This window comes from Hemicordylus capensis, chromosome 10 (assembly GCF_027244095.1).
Source record: "Hemicordylus capensis ecotype Gifberg chromosome 10, rHemCap1.1.pri, whole genome shotgun sequence".
Taxonomy (NCBI): Eukaryota; Metazoa; Chordata; class Lepidosauria; order Squamata; family Cordylidae; genus Hemicordylus; species Hemicordylus capensis.
Window position 1 is genome coordinate 6,722,267 of NC_069666.1, and position 27,163 is coordinate 6,749,429.

General features: G+C 47.0%; 1 protein-coding gene across 10 annotated transcripts in view; it reads left to right on the forward strand.

Annotated features, from left to right (window-relative positions):
- Positions 1 to 5,209: 5,209 nt before the first annotated feature.
- The window catches only part of AKAP13 (A-kinase anchoring protein 13), a 193,378-nt gene continuing 171,424 nt past the window's right edge, over positions 5,210 to 27,163 (forward strand). For 8 of the 10 annotated variants that reach the window (XM_053272105.1, XM_053272116.1, XM_053272112.1 and 5 more), the window contains exon 1: positions 5,210 to 5,367. In XM_053272105.1, coding sequence (XP_053128080.1) covers positions 5,314 to 5,367 — 54 coding nt within the window. In that variant the 5' untranslated portion in view covers positions 5,210 to 5,313. Of the gene's footprint in view, positions 5,368 to 5,513; positions 5,617 to 27,163 lie in introns of those variants that run through there. The other 2 variants (XM_053272108.1, XM_053272110.1) reach the window with 2 other exon arrangements.

Sequence of the window (27,163 nt, forward strand, 5' to 3'; positions counted from 1 at the left end):
ATGCCGTTGTGCATTTTTGAGTTCTGCCCCATGTTGTATGCAGAGACCTAACACACACACAAGTGCACATTTTAACATTCTGCCTAGGGTTGACAATCAGGATTGGGCTGGCATCTCCAGGAATCAGCTTTAATCTCCAGGAAGAAATCCTGGAGATTTCTGTGGTGTGATTAAAAATAGTGGGGGGAATATTCTCAGTCTCCAGGGTATTTTCCAGATTACCCGCTACAACAGTGTCACTACATATCCTCCAAATGTGCTTCCATACTGCCTGTGTTTCGAGATCGTAGTCCCTGTCAGCAAGATGCCGTTCACATTTCTGATGCCTTCTTTCAGGTTTTATTGCTGCATTACAGTCCTATAATGCCACATGTGCATTGCAAAAAAGAAAAGAAAAGCAAAAGCAACAGCTGTATTTTCCTGTAGTAGGAGTTTTGCGCAAACTAGAAAAGACTGCTCCCTCTGCTGGTGGCTTTGCACAACAAACAGCTTCAACCCTTTATTTACATTTTGAATACAATCTGCCAAGCCAAAGCGTTTTACTGCTGTTGTTGTGGGTAATCTGGAAAGCACCAAGGTGATTCTTGAAATAATTTCTGGAGGTTTTAATGGCTTGATATTGTGAAAAATAGAGGGAAAAATATTGCACTACACACGCACTAGCTCGCTTTTCATCACTGTCAAAGTACTTTAAGCCACCAGAAAGTGGAAAATTTCATGAGAATTCATGAGCCAGGCCCACAAATCGTGGGCATCAGTACCATCTGAGGGGGCAAATCCTCCGAGTGATTTCTGGCAACATCTGTCCCCCTAGAGATAGAAAATAGGCAATAGCGTTGCTACACTCATGACTTTCTCCATGTTATCAACTTTGCTTTATCCCTAACTGCAAACAATTAGGGTAAAACTGCCGTCATTTTTGCACAGAGGAAAGGGTTAGGGTAACAATGGACAAATGTTTGTACTTCCCTGTGGAGGAAACCTTGGGGGGGGGCAATTCTATTCGTCTGACAACATTGATCAAATTGTATAGTAGTTTTTGTGTTTTTAAAAATGATTAAAAGCCTGAATCATTTTCAGTCGAGGCACAAAGGACCAGGCTCAAACTATCCTACTTTGGACACATTATGTGAAAACCCAGCTCCCTTGAGAAGTCCATCATGCTGGGAAAAGTTGAAGGAAAGAGAAGAAGAGGACAACCAGTAGCAAGGTGGATGGACTCGATTACGATAGCAATAAATGCACCGCTGAGAGATCTTAAAGGCCAAGTTGAAGGCAGATCATCCTGGAGATAAGCTATCTTTGTGGTCGCTAAGAGTCAACACTGGCTTGATGGCACTTAATCAATCAATCAATCAATCAATCAATCAATCAAAAAGCTTTTAAAACTCCATTGCAAATGTGGCCACTGCAGGCCTGATTGTCAGGACAATCCAAGCAGGAGAACACACTGAAAGCTGGAAGTCCTACAATGCGATCACCTCTTTTCCATCTCTAGGGATTCAGGGCTTGTCAAAAATCACAAGCAGCATGCACCCTCATAGGAACATAGGAAGTTGCCATATACTGAGTCAGACCATAGGTCTATCTAGCTCAGTATTGTCTTCACAGACTGGCAGCGGCTTCTCCAAGGTTGCAGGCAGGAATCTCTCTCTGCCCTACCTTGGAGATGCCAGGAAGGGAACTTGGCACCTTCTGCTCTTCCCACAGCGGCTCCATCCTCTAAGGGGAATATCTTACAGTGCTCACACTTCTAGTCTCCCATTCATATGCAGCCAGGGCAGACCCTGCTTAGCTAAGGGGACAAGTCATGCTTGCTACCACAAGATCAGCTCTTCTCCCAAATTGTACTGACCCACCCTAGCTGGCTCATGTACTACGCAAGCATTTTTTTAAAAAAGTGTTTTGGCCTGAACACTTCTGCAAGAGAGGCAGGATCTGGGGAAACCATGTCATTATGAAGATGCACCACCAGATGTCAGAAGTCTGCAAATTGTGAGCTGTAACTTCAGCAAGTTTCAAGTTCCTTGCTGACTAGACATAAGAAAGTGCAAGACTGGCAGCTCTTTCTGCTTGCAAGCCGGATTTCCTGGTGCTTTTTTGTACACTTCATTTTCTCTCCTTAGAGTGGTGAAAGGGGCAGATGCTCTTAGGAAACAATGTGGACATTCAATGTGGACATTCATTGATCGTTGGCATAATTTCATCCCCCCACCAAAGCAAAAGCAAACACCAAGTTTCTCTTCTGGCAAAAGATTTTATTTTTAAATGGTTTTTTAAATGGCCTGTGAACACTTCCTAAACTTGGAGGGGGAGAAATACCCTGTCCTACGGGCAATTTCAAGGGTAATGGAATCAGGCGTGTTACCACTTTCCCAATGACTGTAGCCATTAGCAAATTTTCAAGATGCTATTATATATATCCACTGGCAAGAGAACTTCTCTTACTATAAGGCCATATTTTTACAAAACCCTTAAATATTATAGGTATTGTCTGAAAATGAAAAAAAATAAATAAAGAAAAATAAAAAAAGAAAGAAAAAAGTTGGTAATGGAATCAGAAATGCTACCCCCCAATTCTGATTCCGTTACTGACACATTTTGCACATTTCAAACTCCCTTCCTAATAATGATCATGTGAACCAGCCTATTCTGTATAGTTCAAAGGAGACAGGAGTGGTTTTGACACCTCCCACCATACAATTGTAGAATCAGAAAATCATAGAATTATAGAGCTGGAAGGGACCTGGGAAATCTTCTAGTCCAAGCCCTAGTAGGTACAGAAATCTGCTGCATAATCTCTGATAGATGGCTGCTTGCTTAAAAATCTCCAGCGAAGGAGAGTCCATTGCTGCATGAGGCAGACTGTTCCACTGTGCAACAGCTTTTACGGTCAGGAAATTATTCCTAATGTCTAGCCTTAATCTGCCTCCTTCAATCCATTGGTTCTAGTCCTGCCCTCAGGAACAAAAGAGAACACGTCTGCTCCTTCTTGTGATAACCCTTCAGATATTTGAAGTCAGCAATTACATTTCCTCCTAGTCTTCTCCGGGTTAAACATGCCCAGCTCCTTCAACCTCATAGGACTTGGTTTCCAGATCCCTCACCATCTTGGCTGCCCTCCTCCGAACCAGTTCATTCAAATCCTTAAAATGTGCACCCCAGACAGGATCCCAAGTGAGGTCTGACCAGCACAGAATAGAGTGGAATGACTACTTCTCATGATCTGGACACAATGTTTCTGTTAATGCAGTCTAAGATTGCGTTAGCCTTTTTAGCAGTTACACCACACTGCTGGCTCATGTTTGATTAGGGGGAGTCACCCCTGTTCACCAGGAAGGGTCAACAATGTGCACACCAATGACATGTGTACATCCTTATCATGTGCAGTCTGGTGGGGTTGGTTGGAGAAACATGGTCTGAACGTGCACATAGGGGCAATATTGAATACAGATTGTAAGTGGGTAGAGTAGAATGTGTGAATAGGGCTACAGAGATCTCAAATAATACTGAGAACCTAAAGGCCATGTGTAACTCTAGTCTTATTTCTCTTTCTATGGTGAGCTGGCCCTTTCTTGATGGGAGAGCAAGGTGGAAACAATGTTAGGAAGTGATTAATTAAGAAGCAACAACTGGCTGAGGAAACAGATACAATGAAAATATTAAACATTTGCTGCTTTTGTTTGCTGGTCTGGGGGACTTGTTGGTAGCAGAGATGAAATTGACCAGCTCGGTTCATGCAGACCGGCTTGCTTGGGGAATTTTAAGTGGCTTTTGTGACAACTATTTTTTTTTAAACTCCAGTGTTCTTTTGTTTTGTGTTATATATATTTATTCAGTATTCTTGTGTAATATTGAAAAGTGTGTTCCTGCACTTTTGCCTCGACAGAAAAAACAACAGAAACCAAAACAAAAACAAAACATGCATTTATAATTTCAGCCTTTTCTAAGACATTGTGGATATTTGGGGAAATATGTATTACTTATGAGCAGCAATGTATTGAAAATCTAGGACAGGGTTCCCAATGGGAGGAGAGCCAGCCTTGTGGCAGCAAGCATGAATTGTCCCCTTTGCTAAGCAGAGCCAACCCTGGTTTGCATTTGAATGGGATACATACTACATGTGTGAGCACTTATTCCCCTTCAGGGGATGGGGCTGCTTTGGGAAGAGCACCTGCCTGCTTGCAGGCAGAAGGTTCCAAGGTCCCTCCCTGGCAGCATCTCCAGATAGGGCTGAGAGAGACTCCTTCCTGCAACCTGGGAGAAGCCGCTGCCAGACTGGGTAGACAATACTGAGGTGGGTGGACCAATGGTTGGACTCAGTATATGGCAGCTGCCTATGTTCTTACAACTCTCATCATCCCCCCTCCCCCCGGTCACAATTTATGGGACTGATGGGAGTTGTAGTTCAGCAACATTAAGCATTAAGCAGAGTTAAGCATATTAGGGGAGTGCTGACTGAAGGACTGTGGCCTGCAAAAAGAGATAACACAACCCAGAAAAAAGCAGGGAGAACTACTGCAAGAATTGCTTAGTCCTGGATGCTTAAAAATGACACTGGCTAGCAGTTCTTGGGAAGGTTCAGTGAAGCTCCTGCAAAAAGCTCCTCTAAACAGCTTAGATCCAGAGTATTTAAGTGAGACGCCTTCTTTGTTATGAGCTGGAGAGGTCCCTCGGCAGTTGCCACCCATTCATCTGGCGGCCACTCAGGGGCGGGCCTTCTCTGTTGCCCCCTGAGGCTTCGGACTGCGATCCCTGCTGCAATAAGAGCCTCCCCATCTCTGACAGCTTTCACACGCACTCTTAAGTCACCCAAGCGTTTAAACTAGAGCTGTGGTTTTAAACTGTTTGAGTGCCTGCTTTTCACTAGTCTTATGTTTGTTGCCAACGGCCCAGAGCTTTGTACAAATATACAAAACAAAACAAAAAACAATTTTAAAAAAAAAATCCATGTTTTCCTGAGGACTAGTGGATTGAGTCTGAACAGCGCGGACTATCCGCGGACTGTCCAGTAGAGGGCAGCCCTCGACCCTCGTGCCGTCCTGCGGGAGCTGATGAATAAAAGAGCTGCGCCCTCCCCCCGCCCCCCCCCGCGGCCAGCCTTTGCATTTGCAATCGTGGTGAGTGTGCTTTTCCGACGCAGGCGCAGTTGGTGCGGGGAGTCCGGAGTCCTCCTCGGGTCCCGGTCGGACAGAGGAGGAGGAGGCGCAGCAGCAGCAGCACCGCCGCGCAGCAGCTGCAGAGGGAGGAGGAGGAGGAGGAGGAACAAGCGGCCATTTCCCCTCCAGTTCCCCCAGGAGGCCCCCACCGTGGATGCTGGAGGCTGCCCCCCTGCCGCGGCGGAGAGCGAGCGGAGCCATCCCCGGGGTGAGCGCGCGCGCGCGCGGGCAGGACTTCGGGGCGACTTGGGGAGAAGTTGCGCTCCGCGGTGTGTGGCCAGGCTGCCGTGCCAGGGCGGGCTGAAGTTAGGATCCGCTGCGGATCGGGACCGCAGCCCCCTCCACCCCCCCTGCACGCTTCCTTCCTTAGCTTCCGTCGCCAGCCGCGGAGAGGCTTGCTGATTACTCCCGAGTAAGCCGGCGTCGGCTCGGGCGGCTGTCGGTGCCATTCCAACAGGTAGTTTCTGGCTGGACCCTTTTGACAATGCGCGGCGAGGGAGCGTCTCTAAACCCTCCTGCCCTCTGTGAAGCTGGGGCAGGGCAGGGCGGCGCGGCGTGGGGGGTGGGGGGGGGGGCGGGGTAGCCACGGGGGGGGCACCAAGAAGAGGTTGGAGGGTGCTGAAAATGAGCGGGGCCGGGGTGGTGGGGGCGTGCGCGATAAGGGCAGAGGGTTCCCTCCCCTCACTTTGAAAACGTGCCAGAATTTGGAGACGGCCCCTGGGGGGCCAGGCCGGGGTCTGCATTCTGTTGTGCATGAAGCTGAGGGGGGGGGGGTGGCGCAGAAAGATGGGGGGGGGCCATTTGGAGGGTTGGCCCTGCTCTCTCTGGGGGGTGGGGGGTGGGGGGCGCGTAGTGGCACAATCTGGGTTTTGATGTGTATGACCCCCCCACCCGCTCCCCGTCCCTTGCAACTTGATGTGACATGTTGGTGAAGAAATTGGTCCCCTCCTCTCAATTCAGGCCTGCAAGTCAACCTAAAAGTTTAAGGCCCCCCCCCCCGAAAAGTAATGGGGGGAGCTTATTTGGCCCTAAGTGCAAGCAGCATCCAGTGATTTAGGAATTATTGGTCTGCTAAAAAAATGGGGTGCGGGGAGGGAAGAGAAGAGAAATTCAGGTGGGGGTGGCCTACCCTTGCCCCAAGCAAGTGTGCATAGGATAGCAGATCCGCACCGCAGTGCTGGGCACGTCTACATGCGAGTAAGCCCTATGGAATTCAGTGCCACTTGCTTCTATGCAAGGGTTAGTTAGGAGTGCAAGTTTCGGCGGCCCTCAAGCCGCTCCGAAGTATGCTTTCTTGGGAGTAAATCCCACCGAGAGGTCCTTCAGAGCAGGCATGCTTAGGAAGGGAGGATCGTGCCCTTAAGCTGGAGGGAAAGGGTGAAGAGCTGTCCTTCCCCGTCCGGGTTTGGCAGCACCCCCTCCCTGGATCCATGAGCCCTGGAAAATGGTTGCATGTGGGGACAGAACATGTTGTGCTGTGGAAGTATGTGTTGCCTGTGTGGCTTTTTTTGTGGCGCGGTGTGGCGGATCTCCCTTGCCCCGCTCCTGCTGTGAAATTCTATGGTGGCCCATTTAGTGGTGCTATGTGCATGCGGTGTGTGTGTGTGTGTGTGTGTATCTTCTGTAGAGGAGGGGTGTCTTGGTGTGTGTGGGGGCGTCCTCTGTTGAGGTCTCATAGGCCTCGGGACTTCCGCCATGCGCTTCAGTGTGCGCGCACGGTGCTGCTGCTGCTGTGTTCTCTTCACAACGGCGGCATTTGGAGTAGGGGACAAGAAGGGGGTTTTCTTTGAAGGCAAGGACTGTGTGTGTGTGAGAGAGAGAGAGGGAGAGAGATATCTTGGTAGTCCGAGACCTCCCGCTCTGTCCCTCCCCACATCAGGGTGTCCTGTAGAGTTACTGTGCCCAGAGATCTGGTGTGCTGTATCTAAAGTTTCTGCGTTTTGAAACATCTGGGCCTTAAGGACTCCATTGAAATATGCAACACTGTAGTTTCACAAGTCGTGCTTGAGGTATGGGGAGGGGGACAAGGGAAAGCCGGGCCTTGGGTGGTGGAGGAGAAGTGGAGGGGGAGAGCATACTGGGATGACGCTTCCCTCCCTTGTAACCTGAGCCCTTTTAATGCAGCCGCCTTTATATCTCTCCCCCCCCCACTCTGCCTTAACTTTTCTCTCCAGGGTCTAAATTAATGCTCCCACCTCCCGCCTGTGTTAATTTCTCTTCCAGTCTGCAGCTCCATCCTATGCACTTTTATTTGAAAGTTCACTTACTCCCAAGTAAGCCTGCATCAGGTTACGGCTAGTTTTTCCTCTCTCTCTCTCTCTCTCTCTCTCTCTCTCTGGATGAGACAGAAGGGATAGCTTGATTTGGAGGCTGGGTGGGATTCCTTATTGAATGAACAGTGCAAGATCTCCTGGACAAATCTCTCTACCAGAAGCACGTTTGCAGTCTTGAGAAAAAGAAAGGCTGTGCGACACCTTCTCTGCTGAAGCGGCTTTTAAAAATTACACTTTTGCATGTCTAGCAAGATCTAATCCAGACCTCCCCAAAGAGTGTCTCTATCTTTCTGACACACGACACACAATAGCGGAACATACAAAACTGCCTTGTACAGAGTCAAACCATCCGTCTGTCTAGCTCAGTATTGTCTACTACACTGACTGGCAGCAGCTCTCCAAGGTTTCGGGCAGGAGTCTCTCCCCGCCCTAACTGGAGATGCTGCTGCCTGCCAGTGAGAGAATCTGGGACCTTATGCTTTCTGTGCTTGCTTGTCGAAACTTGTAGCTTTCTTCCACGTCGTTTTGTCTGCTAAGAAACCCCGGCATACTGTAGAGCAGGGTGTCTCAAACTTGGGTCCCCAGCTGTTGTTGGACTACAAATCCCATCATCCTTTGGCCATTGGCAGGGGGCGATGGGGGTTATAATCCAGCACCACCTGGGGACCCAAGTTTGCGAACCCCTGCTGTAGAGGATTTGGGGGCATGTTCCCATGAATTGTCCCTTTTGCTAAGCAGGGTCCACCCTGTTTTGCATTTGAATGGGATATTATATGTGAGCATTGTGTGAGATATTCCCCTTAGGGAATATGGCGCCACTCTGGGAAGAGCACTGCCTGCTTGCATGCCGAAGTTCCCAAGTTCCCTCCGGGGCATTTCCAAGATGATGATGATGATGATGATTACATTTTTCTTCCGGGGCATTTCCAGGATGAGAGAGATTCCTGCCTGCAACCTTGGAGAAGCCGCTGCCAGTCTGTGTAGACGATACTGAGCTAGATGGACCAAGGGTCTGACTCGGTAGAAGGCAGCTTCCTATGTTCAAATGTACACTTGGGTTTTCTTCTCATGAGCACCAATTAAGGCTTTTAAAGCAGGGCTGGGCTACACTTTGTGTTGAAGGGGTGGGCTTGCAAGATGAAATGCTTCTCCATTAGGAATTATTCCTTGTACCTAGAAGGCTAGCCACTTCCATACTATCCTAGTTTTCTGCATACAGGTCTTCTTTTTTTGCAGGGGATCCGTTCTTGCCTAACAACGGCAAAAACAGAAACTGTGAAAAAGGAAACCTTGAGTTTGTGGGGATGGGTGTGTGTGTGTGCTTAGGTTCCTCAAGTGTGCTAAAATCACCAAAAAGTGCCCCAAATAGGGGGGAAGATAAATATAGCACAATACCTTGCTGTCCAGCTTTCCAGCAATGCCCCTCAAATCCTCCTATTTTTGACTTAAGATTTATTTTTTGAAGAGTCACAAAAAGGCTCCAGGCTGGCTCCAGGGCAGAAGTGACTCTGGGAGTGACACTGGAAGTCATTTCTGGCCCCTCAGGAACCACGAATTGCTGGAAACGGCCAGAATTTACCCCCGTGAAACCTAAAATCATGTCCTTACGACCTGCCCGCGAATGCTGGGAACTGCCAGCGGAGAACCCGCAGATAGCAAAGGTCTCCTGTATAGGAAATGTATTTTTTTCTTTATGGGAAGGTATTCTCTCCTGCAAGCCCTTGTTAGAAGTGGTATAGTCCGGAAGGCCTGGTTTACCGCCTGCTCTGCTGCTGGTGAGACGTAGCACTTACAGGGGGTGCTTGCTAAAGAGATTTTTTTTGGGGGGGGGGTAGGTTCTTAAGCTCACTGAAGTGTGATGACAATCACAAGAAAAAGCATAAATACCTTGCTCGCTAGCAGTGCCCCCCTCCATTTCCATATCCTCAAATTTTTATTCCTTTTTGTGGGGTCTCCCCCCCCGAAAAGAGCCACGAAATGGCCCAGCACTACAAAATGGCGGCAGGAAAAGACGCCGGAAGTCATTTCTGCCACTCAAGAACTGCGGATAGGCGAAAAGAACCCAATTTTTGCCCCACGAATAAAGAAACTGGGTCCCTATCACCCAATGATGGATGCGCGAAATGGCAGGTGACCGAATTGTGGTTAACGAGGGCCTCCTCTAATTCATCCAGGGCACCAGGTGGGTGTGTTGGGCTTTTCTGCTGCACCTCGTGAACTGGGTTTGTGCCTAAGAGTGTCCCAGACACTCCTCTGGCTTCGCATTACAAGGAAAAGCTCAGCTGCAGAGAGTCCAGCTGTCTCTTGGGGAAGCTGGCTGTCGTTCCCGATCTTCTGTTGAAGAGTCCCATGTAAGGTTCTGAGAAATGCCGGGCTCTGCAGAACACACCTGGAAAGCCACCGATCCCATGGAAGAGAAACCCATCCTGGAAATGCCCGGGAGGGAACTTGGACCCTCATGTGGGACATTGCAGACGCTCACTTGCCTTCTGCTCCATCCCGGCAGCTCTCTGGGCTGGTTTGTCACGTATCGGAGTCCTTTGGATCTTGGTTGGCTCTGTAGGGAGCTGGATGTCAGGAGCTGGACTGCTAATACCTCCTTGGCAGCTCTATGGATCAGTCAGCCCAGTGAGATGCAAAAAGAGCCGGGTCAGAAGTGACATGGGAGGAAGAGCTGGTCTTGTGGCAGCAAGGATGCATTGTCCCCCTTGCTAAGCAGGGCCTGTCCTGGTTTGCATTTGAATGGGGGACTACATGTGAGCACTGTAAGATATTCCCTTTAGGGGTTGGGGCCGCTCTGGGAAGAGTACCTGCATGCAGAAGGTTCTAGGTTCCCTCCCTGGCATCTCCAGAGCGGGCAGAGAGAGATGTGTCCTGCCTGCAACCTTGGAGAAGCCGCTGCCAGTCTGGGTAGGCAATACTGAGCTAGATGGACTGATGCTCTGACTTGGTAGAAGGCAGCTTCCTAAGTTCCCAGGACACAGGATCGCTAGCCCTTGGGCTTGATACCTTGATGCAGTCTTGGCTTCTCCTGTTCTGGACTGAGTCAGGGCCAGAGGTGCACCTAGGTAATTTTGGAGCCTGGACCTAAAGGCCTTTGGAGCGCCCCCTGCAACAAGTGATCAGGGGCGTCACATCTAGGGACCATTTCCAAAACTTGTCCCATTGCATTTTGGAAGAGGTACATTTGTCTTCCTGCACATCACCATACATTCTCTTCTGGAAAAAACTCACTGTCTTATCCATGTGTATCTCTTGGTCACGTCTTACCTTGCCGTTCCTATGCAGTAACATAGTGTAAATGACATATAGGTTCACTAGCCGGATTACAAAGGGTGTGGGGGGGGGGGACATTCCAATTCCCCGGCATGAGAGCACCCGTCCCATCCCGTTTCCTCGAGGGCTTTTTACTGGGACCCCGAATAGTGGCTCTATCACTCGAACCGGAGCTTAATTCTTCCCAAGTCTGTTTTTCCAAATCGGGCCACTCAAATAACTCGCTTACACTATGCCACACTGCCTTGCCGCCCCCACACACTGGGAGATGGAGATGGTAAGATTCTGATTGCTCAAAAAGGATTCCTGCTGTTTCTCACCTTCTCAAAAATGGCCGTGGAACGGAGACCTCTGGGGAGGAGATCTGGGTGTCTTGCTCGCCAGAGAGGGCACTTGCCACTGGCGAGCTGGCAAGTGGATTTCTAGAAGCCTGACCCTTTAGACCATGCTGGGCTCCTCAAGAGGAAGAGAGGGATATAAAATGTGAAAAAATAAATACACAAATCCTGTGGGGCGCTGGGTGTGGCAACGTAAGCAGAATGTTGCTCCAGCAGTTTCTCGGAGCTTCTGAGGTGGTTGGAGGATAGGCGTTGTTGTTGTTTTTGGTCGTATTGGGACGGGGCTTGGGGAGGAAGCGCTGTGGGAGACGTTGCTCCTGCAAAGAGAGGAAGCAAGAGCATGCTAGTTTTCTTTCATCCGGCAGAGAGATGGTGATGTCCCCCATTTCTTGGAGGTCTGGCAATACAGGGATATCCATCCCGATCTAACTTCCGCCTGCAAAGACAGATGGCAGAGAGTGGCTAAACCAGGAATGTACAACTGAGGCCCTCCAGCTTTTGGACTACGACTCCCACCATCCTTTGCTATTGGCTGCTGTGGATGACGGGAGTTGTAGTCCCATAACAGGTAGAGGGCCGGAGTTGTGCAGTCCTGGACTCAACCATTCACTCTCCAATGTAACCCCAAATCCTGCATCTAGTCGTCATTCGTAAATCTCCTCTTTGAGGCTCTGCCTTCTTGGAGTCTAGTTGGCTCATTAAAGCAACACCCTCTTTCCTTTGCTTTGTTCCGCCCATCGGGTTAACCTTTAGGCTGCTTTAGAAGACTGTCAACATCACCTGGGTGTTCCTTTAGTGAGCGAGAAGGACGGTGCTGTCAGTAGTCCAGCAGAAGCTGTTTCTCGAGGGAATTGTGTGGGGTGCTCAGAGCAGAGGAAACTGTCCTCCTGAGTTGGGACCATTGATCCATCTAGCTCAGGGGTTCTCAATCTTGGGTGTCCAGATGTTGCTGGACTACAGCTCCCATCATCCCCCTTCACCATGGCCTTCATGATTTTATGATTTTATTTTATTGTTAAATGTATATACCGCCTTTCATTAAAAACAATCCCAGGGTGGTTTACGAAAGTTTTTTTTTTTTTTTTTAAACACAATAAAAACGAACAATTAAAAATATTAAGCTAAAAGTATGAAACAAGTCTTGATTTTAAAATATATAAAGTACAAACATAAAAAATTATATAGATGGGTAAAAACACACAGAAGCAGCAGTAGGAACGATCGTGTAAAGGCCTGGATAAAAAGCCAAGACTTAACAAGCTTTCTAAAAGCTGGGATGGAGTCCGAGGAGCGAATGGCCACTGGGAGAGCATTCCAGAGTCTGGGGGCAGCCGCAGAGAAGGCCCTGTCGTAGTCGTAGAACAACAAAGACTGGGGACCTAACCCCTAGTCTACAGGGACTGAGAGCGCCTGTCAAGTACATCAGGTGCAGCTTACCTGGAGATGCTGCCGGGGCTTGAACCAGGGACCTCCTGCATGCAAACGCAGGTGCCCTGACAAACATAAGAAGCTGCTGTCGGTTGAGTCAGACTATTGGTCCCTCCAGCTCTGTATTTACACCCGACGTTTCCAACCTGGAGTCCCCAGGTTGTTTCTGGACTACAACTCCCATCATCCCCAGCCTTTTGCCATTGGAGCAGGGGATGGTAGGAGTTGTAGACATGCAGTGTCTGGATGCCCAGAATTGGGAGCCCCCATACTGTAGGACCCCTTGGAACCTTGCATGCCTACATCTTCCTCTTGTATGCACCCGGCATTTGAGGAGAGGAGAGCTAGTCTTGCGGTAGCGAGCACGAGTTGTCCTCTTTGCTAAGCGGGGTCCACCTTGGTTTGCATTTGGATGGGTGACGGCATGGAAGATAAGAGATGAGGCCACGGCTCAGTGATGGAGCATCTGCTTTGCATGCAGAAGGTCTCTGGTTCCATCCCTGGCAGCATCTCCAGTTGGGGCTGGTGGAGAGTCCTGCCTGCAACCTTGGAGAAGCCGCTGCCAGTCAGTGTAGTCAGACCTACACTAGATGGACCAATGGCCTGACTCGGTAGGAGGCAGCTTCCTTTGTTCCTCCTTTCCTTGCCAAAATCTGACCTGGCTTTCTCCCCATTTCCAAAAATAGCTGCCTTGTGATTGAGGGTGTTGGTGTTTACCATGTGACTAATGTTTGCCCATGCTGCCCCCGCCCCCCCCCCCACAGCTCCATGCCCTTTTTCGAGGTTTGCAGAGTAACTCCTTAGCAACCATCCTCACCTGGTTAATGTTTCCTCAAGGTTTCTGCACTGAAGCCAGAGGCTGCTCAAATGACTCGGAGCGATTCATGTTGGCCAGGGTCAGAGGGACCAAACCTGTTAACACTCATTGTTTCTTGGAAGCCTTTGTTTTCAAAAATAAGGTGGCTTCCTGTATGGACACGGCTGCAGCCGGTCTGCTTCCAGTCTAGCTATGATGTTCTCCTGGCTTGAATCAGGAAACAACCCATTTCATCCGTACCCAGACTAGAGCCACTGGCATCCACTTAACAGGGTGGTGCATGCTGCTGAGATCCAGTAGGGTGGCTGCTCCTTGGTTATACATCAAGCACTTGCCTCTGGGCAATTCCAAGGGTAACGGAATCAGGCCAGCCTTTGGGCAGCCCCAAGGGTAACGGGATCAGCCACTTCTCCAATGACTGTAAAGTAAAGTGAGCCGTCGAGTCGGTGTCGACTCCTGGCAACCACAGAGCCATGTGGCTTTCTTTGATAGGATACAGGAGGGGTTTACCATGGCCATCTCCTGTGCAGTATGAGATGACGCCTCTCCGCATCTTCCAATATCTGCCCGATATAGGCGTTTCCCATAGTCTGGGAAACATACCAGCGGGGATTTGAACCGTCAACCTCTGGCTTGCTAGTCAAGTCATTTCCCCTCTGCGCCATTAGGTGGCAGTCCAATGGCTGTAGCCATCAGCAGATTTTCAGGTTGCTTTGTATAATATTTATATTATACTATAATAGTATATAATATTATATACACTGAAGAAGCAAGATAGAAAAAGCATTGATGCTTTTGAACTTTGGTGCTGGAGAATACTTTTGAGGAGACCATGGACAGCCAGGGAAACAAACCAATGGATCCTAGAACAAATCAATCCAGAAATTTCACTCAAGGCACAAATGACCAGGCTCAAACTATCCTACTTTGGACACATTATGCAAAGACCACCCAGCTCCCTTGAGAAGTCCATAATGCTGGGGAAAGTTGAAGAAAAGAGAAGAAGAGGACGACCAGCAGCAAGGTGGATGGACTAGATGACGATAGCAATGAATGCACCACTGAGAGACCTTCAAGGCCAATTGGAAGACAGATCATCCTTGAGAGAATCTATCAATGAGCTTGCCAAGTGTCAACACCGACTTGACGGCACTTAATCAATCAATCAATCAATCAATCAATCAATCAATCAATCAATTATATCTACTTTACCCACTGGCAAGACATTATCTCCTCCTACAAGGCCATATTTTTACAAAATCCTTAAATATTTTAGACTGGTAAATGAAGCCCCCCGTTGTCCAGGCAAAGTCATGTTGTGTAGATTAAACTTATAGAAAAATTTACATAATGTAATCAAGATTTTTAAAAATTAATGTGTAATTAATTCACTCTAATTTTTTAATTAAAAGGGAAGTAAAAGAACAGTTTGCAATTTGTAGGATTTCAACATCAAACATTATTGATGTTATTGAATAACTACCATATATGATAAGTTTGAATCACAGTAAATTTGAATCTGAGGAAGGTTTTCTGCTCCTTTTGGGCATTGTTGTTTGTGAATTGTTGGCCTGATTACTGAGCGCTGAAAAACTGCTGAGAACAATAACCGTCAAAATATTGTGATTATCCTCAGCGTTTCTCCTTTAAAAACAAACAAGAAAGTTACTGATACTTTCACCTAGCATATTCTGGTGTAAAAAGTAGCGCATTCTGTTAATTTAAGTGGCAGGATTGTAAATGCAAAACTTGGTATCTGTAGGCCATTGGGAGGTATGGCTTTATTTTGCACAAACACACCCACAAGCAAACTATTCAAAATATATAATAGTGTCTGTGCTTAATAACAGTAGTAATAATAATTAATACAATAATTTCGTTAGCTGCCCTATAACAAATTGTTCTCTGGGTGGCTCACAACAGCACAATAATAAAAACACCCAATTAAAACACACAACACAAAACAAATCCATTACGCTATAAAGAGCAGCTGCCAGTCAGTGTCGACAATACTGAACTAGATGGACCAAGGGTCTGACTCAGTAGAAGGCAGTGGCCTCCTATGTCCCTGTGGTAGAAGACAGTGTCCTACGTTCCTCTGCATTTCAGTTTGGATTTCTGAGAGTCCATGGTTGAGGAAGGCCCAGGGTATCTGCTCCTGACCTGGGACTTCTTCGGTCTTCTCATACCTCTGGAGTGTGTCTGTACACTCTGCATTTCTGGGTTTTGTCTGCTGTGCGTTCAGCATGCAACGACACGATTCTCGCCTCGGAGCTGCGTTGCGTCTGTAAGCAGTTTCCAAACCTGTCAGGTGCTTCTCGAATGACTTGGGGCAGAATGAGGGCCTTGGGTTGGCTCTGAACTGGGGTGCAGCTTTTCTCTTCTAGCTTGCTTGCTCTTAGGTAATAAAACTCCTGGAGGTAAAGTAGCATTTTGCCGTGCCAAGTTATTTCCAGAATGCTGAGTGTCTGGTTCAAAGAGATGGGCTTGTGTGCTCACAGGGTGGAGCGGTCTTCCTGTTGATGCACTGATTTTTGCCTCGATTGGATCGCCTCCTCGTCCTCCTGTCAGTGTTGTTAAATTTGAATCTTGAAATGCCACATAGAGCGTGGGAGGAGAGCGGGTCTTGCGGTAGTGAGCATGAACAAGGCTGCAGAAACCCACTAGTCTACTAGTCTGTGACGAGTGAAAAAAGATGACTGAAGAGTGCCAAGAAGTCCTGATGAGCAATGTACCAAACATAGTTTGACAAGTAAAATATTTGGTCTGGCTGATAAACGGAGCCACCATTTCTTCACCCCTGAGCATGAATTCTCCCCTTGGCTAAGCAGGTTCTGCCTTGGTTTGCATTTGGATGGGTGACCACGGGTGAGCATTGACTGCTGTAAGATATTCTCCTCATGGCATGCGGCCATAGCTCAGTGGCAGAGCATCTGCTTTGCATGCAGAAGGCCCCAGGTTCACTCCCTGGCAGCATTTCCAAGATAAGGCTGAGAGAGATTCCTGCCTGCAACCTTGGAGAACCCGCTGCCAGTCTGTGAAGACAATACTGAGCTAGATAGACCAATGGTCTGATTCAGTACGTGGCAGCTTCCTATGTTCTGATGATACCCAGAAACAGATACTTATTTAACTCTTCGAAGTACCAACTAGTGTGCTTTCTTATGTCTTTCGAATCTTCATTTTAATCCGGTTTTCTGCCAGGCGTTTGTCTTGGGAGGTTTAAATGGCGGCATCTTCGTGTGAAGTGCTTTGAGCCGTCACAGCTGCAATAAAGATGCTAGATATTACTGATAATTCATTGGCTGTAACATGAGTATTGATGACAATATTGTTAGACCGGGGAGTGCTGAGTTGGCCACCTTTCTCTCCGTATTCCTCCAGAGCGTCGGCTTTTTGCCGGAACCTGCCCGGTGAGTTAGCCTTTTGCCGTGACTTATTTTAGTTGCAGGAGCTGCTCCCATCGCTCTGAAATGCCCAGCGTGGGAGAAGGGTGCATAATTAAAGTCCAGGATGAAAGCAAACCCCTGGTTGCTAAGTCAACTGGCGAACCCGCATCTTGGAAATGGATCCACTGCGTCCCTGAAGGGCAGAGCAGAGCACTCAGGTTGTCAAGGAGTCCTGATGGAAAACAAACATACTCTTGGTTATCTGTCTTTAAAGCATTGAATGGGACTAAATTCTTCTGACGCAAGAGAGTTGAAGTATTTGGAGTCTGATTGTTGTTTCTGACGGTGTTGGGTGCATCTGTCAGCCACTTGCATGAATACAAATACGACGGATATTTATATACCACTTGGCAACAAAAGCCCCCAAAACGGCTTACATAGATATAAATAAATAAAAATGGCTCCCTGTCCCCAGTCTAAAAAAGAAACATTATCTTATGTGACACCAGCAACAACCACTGGAGAGATGCTGTGCTGGGGATGGATAGGGCCAGTTGCTCTCCCCCTGCTAAATAAAGAGAATCACCACTTTTAAAAGGTGCCTCTTGACTCCATTAGCATGAAAATAGTCTCTCAATAGTCTACTACTATTATTAGCTCATGTACGATTTGTTTTGTTTTATTACATTTATACATTTCTCCAAGGAGCCAAACATACATGGTAATGTTTCTTGTCACAACAACCCTTTGAGGTAGGTTAGACTGAGAGATAAGTGACCGCCCAGTCACCCAGGCAAGTTTATGGCTGAATGGGGATTTGAACTCTGGTCTCCCAGCACTCTAACCACTACGCCATGATGACTCTCAAAGTGGATGCAGTCAAAAGTGGGATACTTCAGTGTGTGCGTAATGTAAGAACGTAGCAGAAGGGCAGTTTTCCAGACTCTCTTTCTCTCTCTCCACTCTTCTTGTACATGTGCAACTTGCTTGCATGCACAACGTTAGAATGTGAGCCGTTATTACTTGTTGTTATTATCTCCACATGCATAAGGTGGGAGGGGTGATTTTTGTCAGTTCCTCCCTCTTCCTTCTGTGACTCCTGAAAATATGTCTCTGAAGATCCCCCAACCTTCGGGGACGTATTTTAGGGGTGCAGCAGAGGAAAGGCGGTACTGACAAATGTAACCTTCCCTCTGCGTGCACCCCAGTTTCTAGTTTGATACTTCAGCTTTATCTGTTGTTACACAGATTGATAAATTGGTACCTGCTTTCATGTGATTGCTTCACAATGCGACCAACGAAAAACACCGTTTATAAGGGCAATGGAAATGGGGCCTGAAAAGTTGGTCAGCTTGCCTCTGGTCAGTCTTTCTCTGAATTCTGTCCGTGGCTGTGATTTGGTTTCTCATCATGACGGACTGTCTGCAAAGAGCTAGACGGAGATGACCAAGAGTTTTATGACTTCCTGTTTGGGATCAGTGGCTCTCTGGAGGGATCAGTGTGCCTGCACATCACTCTTTAGTCACCCCCTGCGCTTTCATGCTAAACTTTTTTTTCTTTTTTGGAAGAGTTGCTTTCTCTTTGCTTGCTTCTTTAAGGTTACTCCTTCCTCCCTTCCCGGAAGTTGAAGCTATACCCACCCATTGATGAATAATGAATTGAAAACCTGCCTGGTTTCGTTGTCATCTCTATAAATAGCCCTGGCCGCCTTCAGAGAAAAGGAAGGCTCTAATCATGGAAAGATTTGGGTGATCAGACACACCTGTGTGAATGCCTGGGCTTCTGTATTTTGGTATCGGCCTCCTAAAAGGTTGGATGTTTTAAAAGACAAGCTGGGAATCTAAGCAAGTTGCCATATATGAGTCATAGGAATATAGGCAGCTGCCATATATCGAGTCAGACCATTGGTCTATCTAGCTCAGGATTGTCTGCACAGACTGGCAGGAATCTCTCTCAGCCCGATCTTGGAGATGCTGCCAGGGAGGGAACTTTGGAATCTTCTGCTTTTCCCAGAGCAGCTCCAGGATCATTTAAAAAATGAACACGGGTACAGTCATTCATACAAATACATGTACAAGTGTACAGACATCTGTATGCTTGTACAGCATCATGTCTGAATCTGGCTAAGTAGAGGCTTATTTTAGGAAGTCGGATAGAAAGCCTGCGACCTGTGCTAGCTACCTTATGGTCGAAGGGAAGGAGAAAGAACAAAGGAGGAGGGAGTGTTCTGAGAGTATCAGTCTACCAATCAGAAGAGACGTACAGCAGAGATTGATAAAATAAGAGCGATCTGGGGCCGGTCCTAGATTCTCTGCCTCTGTTCCCAGTGCTAAGAGTTGATGCTTACGGAGTCGCATTGCCAACAGATTCTGGGCAAGCATAGCCCGACTGATGATTGATTGACTGGAAACAAGCTTTTGAGTTGTGCACAACTCCTTCCAAGGTAGGTGTGTGAGAGCAAAGTCAATCAAATGATGCACACCTGCATTTGCTGCAAATGTGAACAAGTTGAGTCAAGAAAGCGGAGGCAGGAAGGTAAGCCGGTAATTTTAGCAGCTGAGAAGATGCACTTTGGCCCAGGATTTTTATTTTTATCTTTTTCATTTCTCTCCTGCTCCCCTAAGAAGCCCAGAGTGTTGTATGTTGCTAGGTTTATCCTCACAAGAACCCTGCAAGGAAGGTTAGGCTGAGAGAGAAGTTCCTCGCCCATAAACATCCATGGCGCTCCTCGCTGAATGGGGATTTGAACTCGGGACGCCCCTGTTCTAGTCCAACACTTGTGTCAAAATATCGTCATCAATCCTGTCTTTGGCTTGATTAACAGGACTCCTGGCGGCTGATAGTCACAGCTGGATGGCAAGGTATTGAAGTCTGTCGGAAACCTTTTGACTGCCTTCTTGCCTTGAAATAGCTGCCGGTTTCCTCCCCCACTTTCTCCATATTTGCACAACTGTCCTCCTTAAGCAGTGGTATCTGTGCAAACACAAAAGGCTTTGGAGAGGACCTGGCGTTTGCTGATGTGCTAAGGCAGTTTTCTTTCGATGCACACATTGAAAAAAGACGACAGCCGATTTGTGTGTCTATAGTAACATTCTCCTAGCGACGGAGCAAATGGCGTAACTTTTAAATGAACAGCTTTGTAGGACATGGAAGGGATGAAGAGGCTTGGCACAAAGGCGTGTGGTACAGTCCTCCCGGAATCGGACTAGAAGCCCGGGCGACCCTTCCGTGAGGCGAGTTGAGGTGGCTGCCTTGGGTGGTAGATGCCCCCCCACCTTTGCCATTGGAGGAGCTCTTAGGGACCATCCCAAGCTTGGCATAGCTTCTCAGCTTTGCATAGGGTCCCTTTCCCTCATACCCTTTGCAGAGTTTACAAGAAGCACAAGGAGAGCAGAGGAGCATAAATAAGAGAAATAAAGTGCTCTCCAACAATGCCCCCCTCCCAATCCTTCCAATTTTAGCAAAATCATGGATTTTTTTTAAGAGCCAAAAAATGGCTCCACGTTGCCTCCAGACCAGAAATGACTCCGGAAATCACTTCCGGTGGCCCTGAAACGGCGGATAGGTGAAGATGGACTATTTTTGCTCCCACGGATATGGAAGTCACCTCACTGCGGATACATGAAACTGTGGTTGCTGGAACCATGGAAAACGAGGACCACCTGTACTGAGTAGTTGCATTGGAATGAATGGGACGAGGAAACTTTAAAAATCTTTAAAAGGTTGGGAATCTCTCAACTAGCTATTGCAAACAACAATTTTTGTTTGCAAACAATAATCAAAAGTTTTTGTTTTTGTCAAAGTTCTCTTTGACTTCTACTCGGTTCTTTCCGCAAGAGGTTAGGGTGTCCTGCCGTTGGGTTTTCGGGCCTGCTGAAGCTTCAGCAGCAAGCCTGCATCATGCAAATGCTTCTTTCAAAGAGTGTGTCGCATGGAAAGAAAATAAATCTGCCAGGAAGGAAATGGTGGTGAATCTGCTGTGGGTGGCAAGACATCCTTCTGTAAAGAAGCAGCAAGATCATTTCTCTCTCTTCCTTCTTCTAGAACATGCATTTCTTGAAGAGATTTTGATATTAATGCCTGTACAAATGCAGACCTTGACACATTTTCTTTGGATTTAGGAGCCAGCCGAAGGATTTAGGAGCTGGACAATGGACACTTGACAAATTTAAGTATGAGAGAGTAAATGGGCTTCTCTCTATCCCCCTTTACAAGTTGCTTACTTAGAACAGAGACCAGACTGTCTGGGATTTTAAAAAGTTATTTATCAAATAACTCTGCCTCTGAATATCCTAGTCTCGGCGCCATGGTTAAATTTCTAGGCTCTGTGGCTCCCGGGATTTTTTAAGCCCTGTACAAATGAATCTTTGTCAGTTAATTATCTAATTGATTTAATGTTTTAAATGATTTTAATTGTAAACTGTCCAGAGATGCAAGTTTTGGGCAGTATAAAAATATGTTAAATAAATATAAAATTGCACCCCTTTTGAAATAAACCACTCGGAAATTGTGTTGGTGACTCAGAATCCATGGAACTGTGATCTCTGTACTCTTAAGGTGTGGATCTATACAGCATGTTTCTGATATGTGTGCCGCAGTTATGTGCTTAGGAATCACTGCACATGAATGCGACCTGTGAAAGATCTGGGTTTGCTTCGGGAAGTGTCGTAAGAAGTGGTTCTTTGTTACTTCCTGTCTGTCTTCTGGTTGACACTTTGCTTTCAATGGTTTTGGTTGTGATCACAACGTCAGGGTTATCACCCCAATATTACTGTTTGGAACCTGAGAGAGAGAGTCTTCTCTGCAGCTACCTACTGAATTCATGGCAGAGACTGGATTTGAACGGAAGACTTCTTGATGTGTGTAGCTCAGTGTCTTAGCTTCAGCATTCGACAGAGGGATTGTTCAGGATCTGACAGATTTCTGGTTTTTTTCCAGGAGTTTCAGGCCAGATTTTTTGATTCCGTTACTGATATATTTTGATTCCATTACTGATATATTTTGATTCTGTTACTGATTGACATATTCCACACACTTCATACACAGAGTATATTATTTGTGGGTTTTGTGAAAATATGGCCTTATGGGCGGAGATATGCTCTTGCCATTGGGTGTATAAACTTGAAAATTTGTTTATGGCTGCGGTCATTGGAAGAAGTGGCAACGTGCCTGATTCCGTTACCCTTGGAATTGCCTGGATACAATTTCCTTTAAAAGATATACGAGGTGAAGGCAATTATCCTGCCTAACTCTTGCAAGCCTGAATCGGCGGAGTGTGTCTGAAGGGCTCTAGCATCCAAGTTGTTAACTTTGCCAGCCTTATCGTTCTTTGCCGTGATCCATTTTTAATTAATGCAATCTCTCTAGGTAAATAAGAGACGTGTACTTCTCTGAGTGCTTTCCCACACTTCAGCTGGAACGCCTGAGCAGTTTTCCTTCTGTGGTGCCAGTTTTGTGGAGGCTCCATTGTTGGGCTCCGGCGAATCTTCAAAGGCAACGGAATTCTCCTATCTAACTTTTATTAATGCAAGAAGTGTTTTATGTACTGGGTTCAGACTTGCACAGTGGCCAAGAGAGGTGCGATTATTGATTACAACATAGGAAGCTTGAGAGATTAAAGTCCCAGTTTTGACACAATGTTTGATGCTTGCTGAAAGAGATGGTTGCTGTTTTGGAATGATGTTTCAAAGCACACACATGTGGAAATACTGTGTTGGCAACTGATTTGTTTCATTTATTGAGCAGATTTTTCTACCGCCGCCCTGAGTACAAATTTCTGGGCCGTCTTCAAGTTTTAAAAGCTCAAGGCAACAATTAAATACCTTAAATCAATCAAAACCATTCAAAAACTGTTTCTCGGTTTGAGACCCTCAGCCATGGTGGATTGTCTTTCCAAGAGCACAAACGATTGGAAAAGCATTCTCTTTATCTTTCGGGATGGCAGAATGGAAGCGTCGGAAAAGGACATTGCTTCTAAAAATTTCTGCTTGTGTTCGTTGATAGTACTCTGCCCTTTAGACTTTCTCATCTGGGTGGGTTTGTGGAATGCCTGCAAGCCAATTTGGCCCACGGGCGGCATGCAGCTGAATAGCCCACTCAGCTCCTGCTGCGTCTGTGCGATGACATAATCGGTTGCATAATCCACTGAACCTCATGCCATTAAAAGCTTGTTCCCGTTTCCTTTTTGCTTCTGTTGTCTTTTTATCTGTACCTTCAGAGCTTAGTTGGGATTTATCATGATCGTCTTCTGAAGAACTTGACGGGTTAAAAGCCACGCTGGTTTGTAGGGCCTCCAGGCATTTAGTGTGATCCATCTGTCTTCCATGGCGGTGTGGGAATGCAAGGAATACCGCTGGGTCTGTGCATCAGTGTTCCTTCTTAACAGGGAATCCCAGATGTGGACTACAACTCCCATAATCCTCAAGCAAAAGCCATTGCAGTTGGGGATTCTGGGAGCTGTAGTCCACAACATCTGGAAATCCCTCTTACAGGGAACATTGGTGTGCATGTGAGAAGGGGAGCATGCATGTGTGCGCGCGCATGTATAGTACAGACTTGGAATAAGCCACTTTTTCACTCTAATGTGGAAGATAAACTTCTCCACCAGGCCACTTGGAAGCGAGATTCTTACAGAGGTTAGGTCCCCCTCCATTGCACAACTAACAAGCTGATGCTAAACAGCTTCCTAGTGAGGACTAGAAAGTTGTTGCTTTCCCCCGAAAACCTGGTATTCTCTGCTGTGGCCCAGACCACATTCTGAAATGTTTCTGCACTCCTCTGCACCACTCTGCAGAAACCAGGGATCCATTAATTTAGGATTAACTCACTAGCCAGGCATTATTTGTGGTTGACGCCAATCCCCTTTCTTCCCTCAGATTTTTTTGGGGGGGGGGGCACAAAGGGCTTAGGAGAGAAGTGGGTCTTCCGTCCTTTGCACTGGGAGATGGAGGGGGTAGGAAACAGGCAAACCCCACTGATCAGGAAAGATTCCTGCTATTTCTAACCTTCTCAAAAACAGCAGTGGAAAGGAGATCTGTGTAGTGTGTTCTGCAACTTCTGCTCGCCAGAGGGTTGGTGGCACTCGCCACTGGCGAGCTGGCAAGTGGATTTGTAGAGGCCTGGCAGAAATTTACAGTCATGCCTAGACCTTTGCAATTATTGTTGATGTAATGCATGTTATCTTGTCAGCTGTGCTTAAAATGGAAAACCAGCCCCTGGTTTTTTTTTGTCTTAAAAACAAAACAAAACATGAAACCTGGTGTTCTTGGCTGAGTTCTGTGGCCAGAACCGCATTCTGAAGCCTTTCTGTGTTCCTGCTGGATCGTGTCATAGAAATGTGTAGTCTTGTGTAGACTTTTGCAGTTGTTTGTAATGTGTGTGTCCTCTGCTCAGCTGTGTTTTAAAAAAGAACAAAAACCAATTCATGTTGAATATTAGTGTGCAAGGTTGCCCTTCTGGAATCTATCATTCAGCATTTTGTGGGTCTCTTAGCTGGCTCCTTATGAATGGATGCATGCACCTTGGATTGGGTGAAGCATATTTCATGAATGAAGCCGAATTGGTAGCAGATTCATTCCTCCTCCAGGGTTTGCCTTTCCTCTTAGAATATTTCCTCACTTCCCTCCCAGAAGCTTTTTCTGGCTTTGTACTTCCCCTCCAAAGACTGCAGATTTTTTTTGGTGTGTTTTGACATCCTGTTACACTTTCTAGCTGTTGTAGGTGACGGTGTGGTTGGTTGGTTTCTTCTTCTCCTTCTGTTTAAACTTTGCTGACTTTAAAACACCAGAAATCCACCTGGTTGTACTCTACTTGGAAAGGAAACGCTTTTGAGTCCTTAAAAAAAATAAAATGAAAACATAAAAATTGAGTTTCCAGATGGTGCAAAGCTTTTCATGTCGCTCCAGACCTTCAAGTGCTTTACCAGGCGGGCAGTGGTTTTGATTTACTTATTTATTTTATCTTGCCCTTCTCTCCACAAAGAGAAACCAGCCACCTCATTATCCCGTGAGAATCCGAAAAGTAAAGGCCTTGGATCTGGGATGCACTAGCGGAGGTGTGGGTGGGCGTTGGCTTGTAGAGCCTTTGGTTTTTTGTTTTAACTAGAATTCCGAAGTCTGCATCTGGCTCCGGTTGGTGGAATGATGGCAGGGTGTGGGCGGAGCCAATTTCCAAATGGTGGCTCAGTGGGCGGAGTCATAGACCTACTAGGATGGCTGCATTTGCATTTACAAATCTACATCTGAGTTTCTGCAGATCAGGGATGCTAGTAGTTTAATTTGGGGGCAGGGAGGAGCAGTGTTTCTCCTTGGTATTAGCAGAAACCAATTCCCATAAATGCCTGTGGTTTAACCCAGGACTTGACCAATCCCAGGTGCCAGGGAGCCATGGCACCTAGAAATTCAACTCTGGTGCCTAGACCAGGATATTCAGAGGCAGAGTTATTAAATACAATCTTTATTTGTCCCAGGAAGCCCTGTTGCTGTTTAGTGCTGTAAAGGCGACAAAGAGAAGCCTCTTCCTCCCCACCACAATGTCAGTCACTAAGGAATAATTTTGTCAAGTATGCATTATCTGGCTCCGGGATCCATTTGATGAGTCATTTTCTCCATAGGTAAAACTGGGAGTAAGAATAAATAAGTAGCATGCAGAGTTAAGATTTATTTGATTTGATTCTGCTTATTATATTTTTATCCCGCCCTTCCAAGAAACTCAGGAAAACATACATGGGAAACACTCCCCTCCCTTTCATCCTTACAACAACCTTGCAAGGTAGGCTAGACTGAAATTCACTGGCTCACGTCACCCAATGAGTTTGATAGCTGAGTGGGGATTTGAACCTGGGTCTTCCATTCCTAGTCGGACATGGAAGTGCTTTTGATAGTGTGAAAAGATTTGCATGTGCAAGTTCCACTTTCACAAGTAGGAGAGTGTCAGTTTTTGGCATTTCCCCTGTCCCCTCTGCAGTGCCCTGTGCACAATAAAAATATGTCTCTGAGGGTTGGGGGAATCCTCGGGGAGGTATATTTGGGTACCGGGCTGCAGAGCAATTTTCCCTAACAGGAATTCCCAGATGTTGTTGATTACAACTCCCATCATCCCCCACTGAAATGGACTTTTTGGCTGCAGACGGCGAGGGTTGTGGTGAACGTCATCTGGGAATCGCTGTTACAGGGAACACGTTTGCAGAGGGAAGAGGCACCACCCCTCCTTGTGCGAGGGGGAATTCTGCTCGTGCAAATGGTACCCTGCCTACTACCTATTGAATCTCCATTTTTGAATCCGAAAAACATGGTGTTCCGACGAATGGAAGTTGGGCCAAAACACTGGTACTACCAAATTCCTGTGTCTGAGGTCCGCAACTAAATCTGAAGTTCAGCCAGGCACCGGGCACGTCTCCGTGAACACCTGTCAGTTCAGTTAACGTGGCTACGTTGGTCTCCAGTTATTTGCGCTCCTGTCACACATGCTAAAGCAGGCGAGGGATTGCTTATCATTGTGTCGAAGGCCTTGCTTTGCTAGTTGCCGCTATATACCCGATTCTGCCTTTCCAAATCCGGGTGCCTAGTTTGCATGTTATGTAAATTGGCTTGGAAAATAATTTCTGAGTGGAAGAGTGCCTGCACGTTTTGCTCCAGAAATCTGCTTCTACTTCTGTTTTACATGAAATCTGAAATCTGGGAGAATCTGGGTGGGCGAAGCAAACTGGGTGAGATACTTAAAATCCCGGTGGAACCCAGAATTCCGGGGGACAAGGCAACTCTAACCGTCGCCATCCTTTCCTGCTGAAAGAGTTTTTGGGGCCTTATCGGCTCCACCACCCAGCCGTCCCCTGGCATTAACAGCCGGGTCTTTCACTACCATACAGGAAGCAGAATGAATAGCAGGAACCTCCCGATAATGTGCCGTCTGTGTAAGGAAAAAGTCGAAGATGAGCCAAGCTGAGCAACTGGAGGGGGGAACTGTCTCGCTGAAATGGCCCAGAGCCGTGATGAGAGCTGCTGAAAGCATTGCAGGCTAGCTGAGTGTAATGAATACTCTCCAATGAAGAATGTTTCCTCTTTGACTAATTATAAACCCACTTGAGGAAAGGAGAGCTGGTCTTGCAATATCAAGCGAGAATTCCCCCCCCTTGGCTAAGCAGGGCGAACCCTGGTTTGCATTTGAATGGGAGACTAGAAGTGTGAGCACTGGAAGATATTCCCCTCAGGGGAATGGAGCCGCTCTGGGAATTGCAGAAGGTTCCCAGCTCCCTCCCTGGCAGCATCTCCAAGGTAGGGCTGAGAGAGATTCCTCCTTGGAGTTTGTGGGGTGGGCTGTAGTCCGGCCACATCTGGAGACCCAAGGCTGAGTAGCTGTGATTAAGAACTTCTCAGCAAGGAAAAGCGCAGAAATTCAAAGTGATGTATTTTCAAGATCATTATTGGTGCTATACAGATTATACTTTACAGACTATACTTAATGGTGCTGTACTCCCTTAGGAACA